Source organism: Tetrao urogallus (genome assembly GCF_951394365.1).
Source record: "Tetrao urogallus genome assembly, chromosome: 19".
NCBI lineage: Eukaryota > Metazoa > Chordata > Aves > Galliformes > Phasianidae > Tetrao > Tetrao urogallus.
Genome location: NC_136832.1, coordinates 9,710,225 through 9,721,809, shown reverse-complemented (window position 1 = coordinate 9,721,809; position 11,585 = coordinate 9,710,225). Strand labels below are relative to the sequence as shown.

The window sequence follows — 11,585 nt, the reverse complement described above, 5'->3', positions numbered from 1 at the left end:
GAGAGCCCGCCCGCACCTGGGGCCCTGCAGAGAGGAGGCAGACCGCAAGGCGCGGCCCTCCTTCCGCCCATGTCTCCGGTCTCCGCTGCGCTTGGCCGAGAAGGCTCGCCGTCGCCAGCCTCCCCCCCCCCCAGCACCGGGGTCGGTTACCATGGAAACTTCCAGAACGTCGCCCCCCCGCCCCCCCCCCCCCGTTCCCTACCCTGGCCTCGCCGCCACGGCCGCCCCCAACCAATGGGCTTCTTCCGCTTGGCTCACGCTTCTCTGTTGATTGGCCCGCGATGCCGGCGGGGTGAACCAATCGGGTGGCAGGAGGGGTGCGCGCCAGGCATGTCAGAGCGACCGCCCGCTCCTCACCAATCAAGGAAGGCCAGCTTAGTAGCAGTCGGCCAATGAGCGCTCTCCAGCGAGGGCTCTGCGGCCAATGGCGAGCCTCCACGAAGGAGTAACGAAGGATATATAAGGGCGCGCGGCGCGGCCTGGGTGTTCAGCGGCAGTTGGAGACACGGCGGTTCGTGTGTGACGGTAGGGGCGGTGGCGGGGCCTTCTGCGGCCTGCCGGGGCCTGGTGGGTGGGGTGGTGTGGGGGGGGGGGGGTGGCTGCGGAACTGGACTGAGCCCCGTGGGTGGGGGGGGCAGTGAGGCCGGATTGGGTCGCGCCGCGCATATGGCGCCTCCATTTTGTGACTGGCGTTCCTTGGCAGGGCGGCGAACGGGCGGCATGAGGCACCTCCTGTTGGCGCTGCTGCTGCTGGGCGGCGCGCGGGCGGACGATGAAGAGAAAAAGGAGGACGTGGGCACGGTGGTGGGCATCGACCTCGGCACGACCTATTCTTGGTGCGTAAGGAACCGTCTGTTGTGGGGACGGGCGTCGCGGACATGGGGATCGGGGTGGGGGGGGGCTGGGGTGAGTGGCTGGGGTGAGTGGCTGGGTGGGGGAAGAGGGCGGGAGGTAGGGAGGGAGAGAGAGAGAGAGAGAGGAATGGATGAAGGAGCTGTGGGCTCCGGGGAGGGGACTGGCAAGAGCAGCGTGGGGGAACCGTACCCCTGTGCCGTCTGACTGCTCCATTTCTCCTTCAGCGTGGGTGTCTTCAAGAACGGCCGCGTGGAAATCATCGCCAATGACCAGGGGAATCGCATCACTCCATCCTACGTGGCATTCACGCCTGAGGGGGAGCGCCTGATAGGGGATGCGGCCAAGAACCAGCTGACATCCAACCCTGAGAACACTGTGTTTGATGCCAAGCGGCTCATAGGCCGCACCTGGAATGACCCCTCGGTGCAGCAGGACATCAAGTATCTGCCCTTCAAGGTGTGCCTCATGAATAGGGATGTGGGGGGGTGGCAGGGTTTTAGCTTTTGTGGTCAGGAGTGGGCTGCAGGAGCTGTGCATCTCTCTTGACTTGGGGGGGGAGGGGTATGGTAGGTAAATAACAGTGCTGTTCTGAGCAGTCTGTGGTTTCATAGCCTTCTTAAGAAAGGCTGTTGATGTCTAGAGTACAGACTCTATGCTTAAGAACACCTGGAATATACCAGTCTGTTTCTCATTTCAGGTTGTTGAAAAGAAAGCTAAGCCGCATATTCAGGTTGATGTCGGTGGTGGACAAACAAAAACATTTGCTCCAGAAGAAATTTCTGCCATGGTCCTGACAAAGATGAAAGAAACTGCAGAGGCTTATCTGGGGAAGAAAGTAAGTTTGAATATTTATAACAGGAACTTAAAACAGTTTTAAAAAAGCTAAGGATAACCTTGCGGTCCCAGACTTTGTTCAGTGCTGTTGGCTTCTTAGGCAGTTGGTTGGGCTCAGCTAAAATGATTTCTTGCTATCAGAAGTGATAATATTATTTCTAAGGTACATAGCTTTCCTTAATCTAATTGTTTTATTTTCTGCAGGTTACTCATGCTGTTGTTACTGTGCCAGCCTACTTCAATGATGCTCAGCGTCAGGCTACAAAAGATGCTGGTACAATTGCTGGATTGAACGTGATGCGCATTATTAATGAGCCGTAAGTAGCCTAAACTACCTTGCCTGCTGGTTATTTGGGAATGGGGTTTGGTAATCAAAAGTTTCCTGATCTGGTTACTTCTATACAGAACAGCTGCTGCCATTGCATATGGATTGGACAAGAGAGAGGGTGAGAAGAACATCCTTGTATTTGACCTGGGTGGTGGAACTTTCGATGTCTCCCTCCTGACAATTGACAATGGAGTCTTTGAAGTTGTGGCTACCAATGGTGACACACACCTGGGTGGAGAAGACTTCGACCAACGTGTTATGGAACACTTCATCAAGCTCTACAAGAAGAAAACTGGAAAAGATGTCAGGAAGGATAACAGAGCTGTACAGAAACTAAGACGGGAAGTAGAGAAAGCAAAGCGAGCCCTGTCATCCCAGCACCAAGCTAGAATTGAAATAGAATCCTTTTTTGAAGGAGAGGATTTCTCCGAGACTCTTACTCGTGCCAAATTTGAAGAACTGAATATGGTAAGGTTACAAAGCTAAAGCTACATTCCCTGAGCTCCAAATTAGTGACTTGCTAGCGCGGTGTGCTGTTTCACCTAACTTAGTTACATTTAAACAGAGTAAAAATAACTTGCTACTTGAATAAAAAAGCAAGAAGTTACTTCCCAGGGTGTTTGGAACTCAGCATGTTACTGACAGCTAAGGTCTTAGGAAGGCTGACGATGAGCCTCTTGATGATCACTCTAATTCTTGGTACCCTAAGGGTGCTTAGTTTTGAAAATGAGCGTGGGAACGCGATCTTACTGTTCTAACTTTCTTCTTTCTAGGATCTGTTCCGTTCTACAATGAAGCCTGTTCAGAAAGTTCTGGAAGACTCTGACCTAAAGAAGTCTGATATTGATGAGATTGTTCTTGTTGGTGGTTCTACTCGCATCCCCAAAATACAGCAACTTGTTAAAGAGTTCTTCAATGGGAAGGAGCCTTCTCGTGGCATTAATCCAGATGAGGCTGTAGCCTATGGTGCAGCTGTTCAGGCTGGTGTTCTCTCTGGGGACCAAGACACAGGTAATGACAACAAATAGTATTGTTGGCAAGTGATAGAATTGAGTTTTCACAATCATAAGAAGCTTAATGTCTCTAACTCAGACTGCTGTTGCCAGTGATAGGCTGTTATGCTTCTGCAAAGAGGAGCTGAAGTCAGTCATGCTCTGATGCACAATCTTTTTTACAGGTGATCTGGTGTTGCTTGATGTGTGTCCTCTGACACTTGGCATTGAGACAGTTGGAGGTGTAATGACTAAATTGATCCCAAGAAATACTGTTGTTCCTACAAAGAAGTCTCAGATCTTCTCCACAGCTTCTGACAATCAGCCAACTGTGACAATTAAGGTCTATGAAGGTAAGTGCCCTAGAGCTGAACTTTCTCATTCAGATTTATGCTTGTCTTGTCAGAAGGCTGTGTGGTGCTGTCAAGAAGCTTATGCACATCTCCATACAGAGAAGCTTGGTAACAGTGTTAGCTCAGACTGTTCACCAACTGAGACAGCTCTGATCAGGCAGCTTGAACTCAAAAGCTATTCCTGTGGTTCTTTTCAAATAGTTTTTCAGTAGTTGTGATTGAAAGGGCTTCCCTTCAGAGTAAGGTACTGTAGGCATCTAAGACAGACATCAGGTTGGAATTACAACCTCAGCTTTGGAAAGCATGCACCTCGAGTCAGGTGTTGCACAAAATGCAAACAAAGGTTAGTACATGAAACTGTATCAACCTGTTGTTTTAGGTGAGCGTCCCCTCACCAAGGACAACCATCTCCTGGGAACTTTTGATCTGACTGGAATCCCTCCTGCTCCTCGTGGCGTCCCACAGATTGAAGTTACCTTTGAAATAGATGTGAATGGAATCCTTCGTGTCACAGCTGAAGACAAGGGCACTGGGAACAAAAACAAGATCACAATTACAAATGATCAGAATCGGCTTACACCAGAGGAGATTGAGAGGATGGTTAATGATGCTGAGAAGTTTGCTGAGGAAGACAAAAAGCTTAAAGAACGCATTGATGCCCGGAATGAGCTGGAGAGCTATGCGTATTCTTTGAAGAATCAGATTGGGGACAAAGAGAAGCTGGGTGGCAAGCTGTCCTCTGAAGACAAAGAAACGATAGAAAAGGCAGTGGAGGAAAAGATAGAGTGGCTTGAAAGCCATCAGGATGCAGACATTGAAGACTTCAAATCAAAGAAGAAGGAGCTAGAGGAAATTGTTCAGCCAATTGTTAGCAAGCTGTATGGAAGTGCAGGCCCCCCTCCCACTGGTGAAGAAGAAGCAGCAGAGAAGGATGAGTTGTAGATACTGGCATCTCTGAATGTTGTGTGTGTATATATTGGACTCAGGAACACTTGTTAAAATATTGAACTCTTAATTTGGAATGTAACTTTGAATCTTCACCTGTGAGTGGAGCTGGAAATGCTGGCCCAAAGTGGCTGTTTACTGCGTTTCGTTAGCAGTTGCTTGATGTCTGGGGAGGGAAGGGTAGCAGGGGTGGGACTGTAAATGAGAAATGGGTTTAGAAATATTGGCCATGGAAGCATTCTATTTAACAGCTTGGTCATGTGAATTTGGTGTAGAACTTTTCTACCTGAAGTGACCACAATAAATTTGTTATTTACACTGGATTTTGTTGTAGCTTTTAATTTGTATTGACTGAGTTCAGGTTAGCTGTCCTAAAGGCTTAATACAAAGAAGGCTGCAAAAGCTTTCAAGCTCCACTATGCTGATCCTGCTTGGTGCTAAAAGATGGTTCCAGTCCTCTCCTTTTTCGTAGATTTTTTTTTTTTAAACATCAAACAGGCTGTAGCAAACAGCTCCAGAAGCAGGGACTTGGTGCCACTATTGGAATGAGAACTACTTACAAGCACTGAATTGTTTCTGCAGTGTAGCATTGTGTTCCAGCTAATTACACCATACATTTGTTACAAAGCAAAAAGCCGAGGGGTTAACCTGAGCACCCAAGGGTTACAAGCGCCTGTAACAGTAACCTAAAGGAGAGAAAGGTACCTTGTTAAACCTGAACTGGTAAAGCTGGTACAGAAGCAAAGGGGACAACCAACGCTCATCTACCAGTTGACTTTTCTGAAGGAAAAAAAAAAAAAAAACAGCCTGCACCAAAAACTGGAAACGGCCACCTCAAGGTCAATCTTTACACATGAGAACAGTGGTTCCCAAATGCAGCAACACAAGTAGCAAGTCCAGCTCTCTCTACTTTGAAAGGTGGCTTTTCTGATGCAGGAGAGTTAGGGGTTTCTCATTCACTTATTTTCAAAATAGTATAAGACAAATGCTCTTAATTATCTCCCAAATCTTTGTAGATAACCTCAGTTTTGCAAGTGGAAGTAGCTTTATAGTCAACTAGGAGCATGTGAGCTTCAGGGAGAAAGCTGCCCAAAACCTCTGCAACCCCCAGCTTCTCACCTTCCAGCAACACACAAGCCAAGAAGCTGCTGAAACCACAGCAGCTGCAGCCTTCCAAAGGGCTGACGTACCTACTTGTAAGCATGACTGCACACAGAAAGCAGGACTGCCACCCTTATGAGGGCAAGAATTTGTTTATTGGAAATAGTGAACTTAATCAGACACTGCTACAGAAAACTTGTAAGGAAAGGGATGGTGCTGTGAAGGGCTGCAGCTGGACTATTCAATCAAACTTACAATGCAGTCCCTATATATCTCTGCTTGTGTATCCATCCCACCAAATATTAACAGCAGATGCATCACTGTGTCTTCAGTACGTGTCTTCTCATCCTGGCCTCTGCAGAGGTGGTCAGCTCTGTCACCAGCTGATGCAGCTGGCTCAGCTTTATCTTCCCTACTGACAGCTCCTGAGTCAGCGCTGTTGCCAGCCCGCCAAGGAATGACACACATGGCGTGGTCCAGTCTCCCAGCAGGCAGAGGAGAATCAAACTGCAGGAGTGTCCACTGCTGCTCCTCTGCAGTACAAAAATACATTCACATCTTAAAACATCACTTAGCAGACTCAAAAGCCATGCTGGAACAGTCCCATTGCTGATTATACATTAGTCTGTAGTACCATCTAGCCTTAACTATTAGGTCTTGAACTGGTATATTTCCAGTGCAGTGACACTGATTGCTAAGAGAATGAAACCTAGGAACTAAAACCACAATGTATTTTCAAACAGACTAGCGTTTACCATTACAAAGCTGAGAGAAGTCTCCCTACCTATATGATACTTGTATGTAGTATCTAGCGTCCCATCTGGACCTATTCCACCAAAAATGTATAAGTGGTCTTTAAACACAGCCGACGAGTGGGAGGCCCGTCCTCCTGGCACATCACCAGTGGCTGCTATCTTAACCCACTTCATGTCTGCTGTTGGACAAAAAGAACAGAGTTATGGTTATGCATTATTAAACAAAACAAAAAGAAACAAACAAACAAAACAAAGCAAAACACATAATAGCACAGCTATTGTTCTAAGATACTTATGACCCTTCTTACTTGTATCAATGCAGAACAGATCATTGTAAAAAATATCACCAGCTAAACCTCCATGTATGAAAAGCTTGGTCCCAGCTGCAACAACAACGTGTCCATGCCGAGGAGAAGGGGGATCGCCGTGGGTTTCAGGCTGAGTCCATGTCAAAGCAACTGAAAAATGAGAATGTGTGTGCATGAGGACGAAAACTGATAGCTCTACAAACCAGTAGCCCCTGAGTCTTGCTGGGGCTCCCTTCTGGTGCATGCAGGGCCATAGGAATGAACAGAACAATACCAACAGTTCACGAGAAGTCCCCCAGCATTCCCCATCCCAAATCTTTACACTGCCACTTCAGCCCAAATTTCCCATCACAGTACAGAGGTGAGCACACATCAGCAGCAACCTTCACCCCTCCCTTTAAACTTGCAGCCAAGGCTGACAAAATCTGGGAGGCAGATCTCCAGTGCAGTGGGCAGTTCTTTCCACTGCTGGCACAGCCTGTGACACACAGAGGTACCTGTGTCAAAGACATGAAGCTGCTGGTCTTTAACCGGCTCTGCTCCTTTGTCTCCCCCTCCGAAGACATACAGACAGTCCCCTACAGCTGCCGAGGAGGTGTGGAACGTCCTGGGCAGCGGCGGAACACCCCTCACCTCGGGACTCTCCCAGGTTCCTATTTCTAATTAAGAAAGCAAACACGGCGGACACGCATGAGTTCCGCGGGGCCGCTCCGTGCCACGGCCAGGACCCACACCCGCTTCGCCGACGTCCGCACTCACCGGGGTCCAGCACTTGGACGCAGCTCCGGTTCCCGGCCCGGTGCGCGCCGCCGAACACCCAGAGGCGCGGGGGACAGCAGGCGGACAGGAACGTGGCGTGCTCGTAGCGCGGCCGCAGTCCGGTCCAGGCAGCCGGGGCCCAGAGATGCGCGCCTGCGGGCCGAGCGCGGCGCGGTTAGGGGGGACGGCGGCGGCCCCGCGCCCCGCCCGGCCCGGCCCTCACCCAGCTCCACGAAGTGGGCGTCCGCGAAAGCGCCCGCGGGGTCGGCGCCGCCCAGGAGGAGCACACGGCCCGGCCCGCCCGGCACGAAGAGGCAGCCGTGGCCCACGCGCCCGCGGGGCCATTCACCGCGCGGTGCCAGCCGGTACCTGCGGGGAGCGACGGGCGGTGCTCAGCCGCGCCGAGAGGCAGCCGGGACCGCGCCGCCCCCCTCCCGCGGCACCCCCCGCGCTCACCACTTGCCCGCCTGCGGCCGGCAGCCCGGCTCCAGCAGCGGCAGCATCCGCGGCCCCATGGCGGGACCTGGCCGAGCCGCTCTGAGCTCGGCCCTTAGCGCGGGCCGGCCCCGCTCGGCTCCAGCCGCCACCTTCCGGTGCGCGGCCGGAAGTGCACGGAACTTCCGCTGGCGTCCGAGGCCCGCGCCGCTTCCCGGAAGTGGAGGGCTTCGCTTCCGGCTCCGAGCTGCCGTCCCAAGATGGCGCCGCTGGACCTGGATAAGTACGTGGAGATCGCACGGCTCTGCAAGTACCTGCCCGAGAACGACCTCAAGGTGGGCGCGGGCGGGGCGGGGCGGGGTCGGACGGGCGGCGGCGGACGGTGCCGGTACCGGTACTCTCCCGGTGCTGCTGGCGGCGGTGGTGGTGCTACCACCTACTGTGCTCCCGCAGCGCCTGTGCGACTACGTGTGCGACCTGCTGCTGGAGGAGTCCAACGTGCAGCCCGTCTCCACGCCCGTCACCGTCTGCGGGGACATCCACGGGCAGGTAACGGCGCAGCGCCGGGACACGCCTCAGTGCTCGGTGCCGCCGCCCGCGCTGACGTGTGCCCCATTCCGCAGTTCTACGACCTGTGCGAGCTGTTCCGGACCGGCGGGCAGGTGCCTGACACCAACTACATCTTCATGGTACGTGCCGGTGCCGCCTCACCCTCGCAGCTCGTGTCGGGCCCGGACCTGTGCTGGGTGCCGGCCCCGGCGGCAGCACCGTGCCTTCCCAGCCCTGGCTGCTGCCCGCGGGGGGAGCTGAGGCGGGCGTCCCGTGCGGCGGCTGTGCGGTCGGGGAGCAGAGAGCGCGTCCTCCCTGGTGGGCTGCAGGCCTCCTTCGGCATCAGGTTTCTTCGTGCAACGAGGAGTTAAAGCGACTGTCGCTTTGCATTTTTCAGCTTTGGTGTTTCTTTATTTATAATTTTGTTTTGACTTTGCAGGGTGACTTTGTAGATAGAGGTTACTATAGTCTTGAGACTTTCACTTATCTTCTCGCACTAAAAGCTAAATGGCCCGATCGTATCACGCTGTTACGAGGCAATCACGAAAGCAGGCAGATAACGCAAGTGTATGGATTTTATGGTAAGACTTTACCCAAGTGATTTCTGAATGGGGAGCAGCATGCCATAAACAACTATCTCGTATTTCCCTTTTAAAATCTGCTTTGTGTGCAGCGCTATGTGGGGCTTTCCTAGAACTGGGTGGGAAATGGTCTCAAATGTTAACACTGTTGTTGTGCTCAAGAAGTAAAGGTGTTTTATTCCATCTCTAGCCCATCTTTTCCTCCAGCATCTCAGTTTTTCTTTGCGGTTTTTTTGATGATATGCTTTGGTGTCTTTTAATGAAAGATTCTACATAATTCTCTTTGGGTATAACTGAAAATCATTGTGACATACAGGCTTCAGCCTGCTTTCTTCTGGATAACATGCCATAGTATGTCAACAAGAGCGTATATAAACATTTATAAGCCTCATGAGGCTCCAAAGAAATACTTGTCCATCAGTTTTATTGCTATATTTGTATAGCTGTAAACGAAGCTACCGTAGCACTTATTTGTAGTGAAGAGGACTTTAATTAGCCCTAATGGGTTCCCTGTTTCTGCCTCACATCTCTTGCATGAAGCGCGATCATATAATCAGTATAAACACTGCTGGGTGAGCTGAGGGGCCGTTCCCAGGCAGTCGGTGAGAAACTGCTACGGTGCTGTCAGTTGTGTTGCTTTTTTCTCCGTTGCTGAAGTAAAAAAAAGCAGTAGGTACTGAGGTCCTCTCCCTGCTGGTGGACCACAGAAACAGTGAAGAGTGCTTTCCACCCAGTGCTTACTGGTTGCTCCCAGCTGTTTTTTATTTGTTTGTTTCCTTTTTGTTTTACATCTGCCTTTTCAAGTTCTGTTCTGTTTGACTCTGATCATATTGTCTGAATTTCTTCTGGTCTGCTAAGAAGAAAAACATTCTCTATTTAACAGATGAGTGCCAAACCAAATACGGGAATGCTAATGCTTGGAGATACTGTACCAAAGTCTTTGACATGCTCACAATAGCAGCTGTAAGTGTGAACACCTCACTAAAAAGATACGAGTAGATTGTCTAAATATAACGTATAGAATTGGTGGCCTCTAAGGTCCTGCTAGAGAGGTTCTGGGTTGGGCTGAAATACCCAGTGTTTTGTGTTTTCTCTCCAGTTAATAGATGAGCAGATTCTCTGTGTGCACGGAGGCTTGTCTCCAGACATCAAGACACTCGATCAGATTCGAACCATTGAACGTAATCAAGAAATTCCTCATAAAGGCGCCTTCTGTGACCTGGTTTGGTCTGATCCAGAAGATGTGGATACGTGGGCCATCAGCCCGCGAGGAGCGGGTTGGCTGTTCGGTGCCAAGGTGACCAATGAGGTAATGGTGTGATTCTGTGCCGTGTTCCATAATTGCAGGTGTGAGACAAAGCTTTACTGTAGTGATGGGTGGATTAAGGAACTTTCCTTGTGAGGGAGCTGGGAGTTGGTGTGGAGGTGAACACTTATTGTTGTCCCTTCAAAAAGTGCCAAGTGAGATAATACACAGATCTTGATTTTAAAAAGTATAACTAGAATTACTAGGCTTTGTGTAGAATACTTTTCTAATGATTTGGAAGAAGAAATACTATTTTTGTTAACAATCTTTGACTTAATTTTTGTTACTTTGCAACATAGTAAGCAGGCTTCTTGAGGCTAAGAGCCATTGAACTTCCCAGGCTTCTGAACCGGCCCTAAGATGAATTCCTGAGTCATGCTGTGCATTGTTCTCTGTGGTCCTCTGCAGCATATTCAGGAAGGACTGAAAGGTGTGGGCAGCACAGGCCCAGGCACCACGGCTGTCCCGGGCAGGAGCGTTTCTCACTGTTCAGGTTTCAAAACCCGAAGCTGCCTTTTCTGTGCTCTGAGAGGAGAGGTTTGCTCCCAGCACCGTCTGCTCAGTCCCAGCTCTGGGGGTGCTGCTGGGGGCGCTGGGCACAGGGGGGTCCTTGCATGTGGCTGGGGGCAGCAGCGCTGCGCTGGGAGCACAGGGAGCGTCCTTAGCACAGCCTGCACCTCGGTGCTGTCAGTGCTGCAGCCCACAGATGAGCCCAGCAGAGCTGCAGGAGGGCTGCACGGCAGGAGCTGCTGCTGGGCCCTCGCAGAGTTCTGACACACCTTTTTTCTTTGCAGTTTGTCCACATCAACAACCTGAAACTCATCTGCAGAGCACATCAGCTGGTTCACGAAGGCTATAAGTTCATGTTTGATGAGAAATTGGTCACGGTGTGGTCTGCTCCCAATTACTGCTATCGCTGCGGAAACATTGCTTCAATCATGGTCTTTAAAGATGTAAATACAAGAGAACCAAAGCTATTCCGCGCAGTCCCAGACTCAGAACGAGTGATCCCTCCCAGGACAACCACCCCCTACTTCCTCTGAGCCGCCCCCGCCTGCTGCCCCCGCCCCTCCTTCTGCCCCTTGACAATATACTTTTTATTGAGCACTTTGCTGCTGAAATGCTGCCTCTTGCCTTTTTTATTTTTAAATTATCTAAATTTATTGTGCATTACGGTGTCTGTAGCGATTTCCTTTTTTCCCCTCCTCCCTTGGATTGATTTGGGCGGAGCTGCACCGCGCCTGCGGCATTCCGAGCGCCGCACGCCGGGCCGAGACGAAGCGTTTCCGTTCGACGGCAGCGGCGCCCGGGGCCGCGCTCATCCCTGAGCTTTTTTGTTTCCGGTAGATTTCAAGAGGTTTCAGCAGCAAAGTTCCGCAGCGGGCCGTCGGGCCGCATCGCCGCGCGCCGCCCGGTGCTCCGCCGCCCCTCCCTTCGTACATTAAAGGAATCGTTCTGATTTTTCAGTCGCGCGTCCTCTCCGT

At 51.2% G+C, this 11,585-nt stretch overlaps 3 protein-coding genes across 4 annotated transcripts; 2 read left to right on the top strand and 1 right to left on the bottom strand.

The window, feature by feature from the left end:
* Window positions 1-720: 720 nt before the first annotated feature.
* Window positions 721-4,304, top strand: HSPA5 (heat shock protein family A (Hsp70) member 5; the record flags this gene model as incomplete). Its single annotated transcript, XM_079544528.1, has 8 exons — window positions 721-836; window positions 1,080-1,311; window positions 1,553-1,690; window positions 1,894-2,006; window positions 2,095-2,485; window positions 2,791-3,028; window positions 3,195-3,362; window positions 3,742-4,304. 8 exons carry the CDS (start codon window positions 721-723, stop codon window positions 4,302-4,304), a joined length of 1,959 nt encoding a protein of 652 aa, XP_079400654.1.
* A 1,341-nt stretch (window positions 4,305-5,645) lies between these two features.
* On the bottom strand, window positions 5,646-7,745 carry RABEPK (Rab9 effector protein with kelch motifs; the record flags this gene model as incomplete). The annotated part of the gene is made up of 7 exons (XM_079544654.1): window positions 5,646-5,941; window positions 6,193-6,342; window positions 6,472-6,621; window positions 6,969-7,130; window positions 7,231-7,383; window positions 7,454-7,599; window positions 7,687-7,745. The coding sequence occupies 7 exons, from the start codon at window positions 7,743-7,745 to the stop codon at window positions 5,646-5,648; spliced, it is 1,116 nt and encodes a 371-aa protein (XP_079400780.1).
* Window positions 7,746-7,925: 180 nt separating this feature from the next.
* PPP6C (protein phosphatase 6 catalytic subunit) lies at window positions 7,926-11,144 on the top strand (the record flags this gene model as incomplete). 2 transcript variants are annotated; one of them, XM_079544809.1, is made up of 7 exons in its annotated part: window positions 7,926-8,000; window positions 8,119-8,214; window positions 8,289-8,354; window positions 8,654-8,795; window positions 9,679-9,758; window positions 9,895-10,104; window positions 10,896-11,144. In XM_079544809.1, the coding sequence occupies 7 exons, from the start codon at window positions 7,926-7,928 to the stop codon at window positions 11,142-11,144; spliced, it is 918 nt and encodes a 305-aa protein (XP_079400935.1). The 2 variants fall into 2 exon arrangements, with proteins under 2 accessions (XP_079400935.1, XP_079400936.1); XM_079544810.1 differs by lacking the exon at window positions 8,289-8,354.
* Window positions 11,145-11,585: the final 441 nt, after the last annotated feature.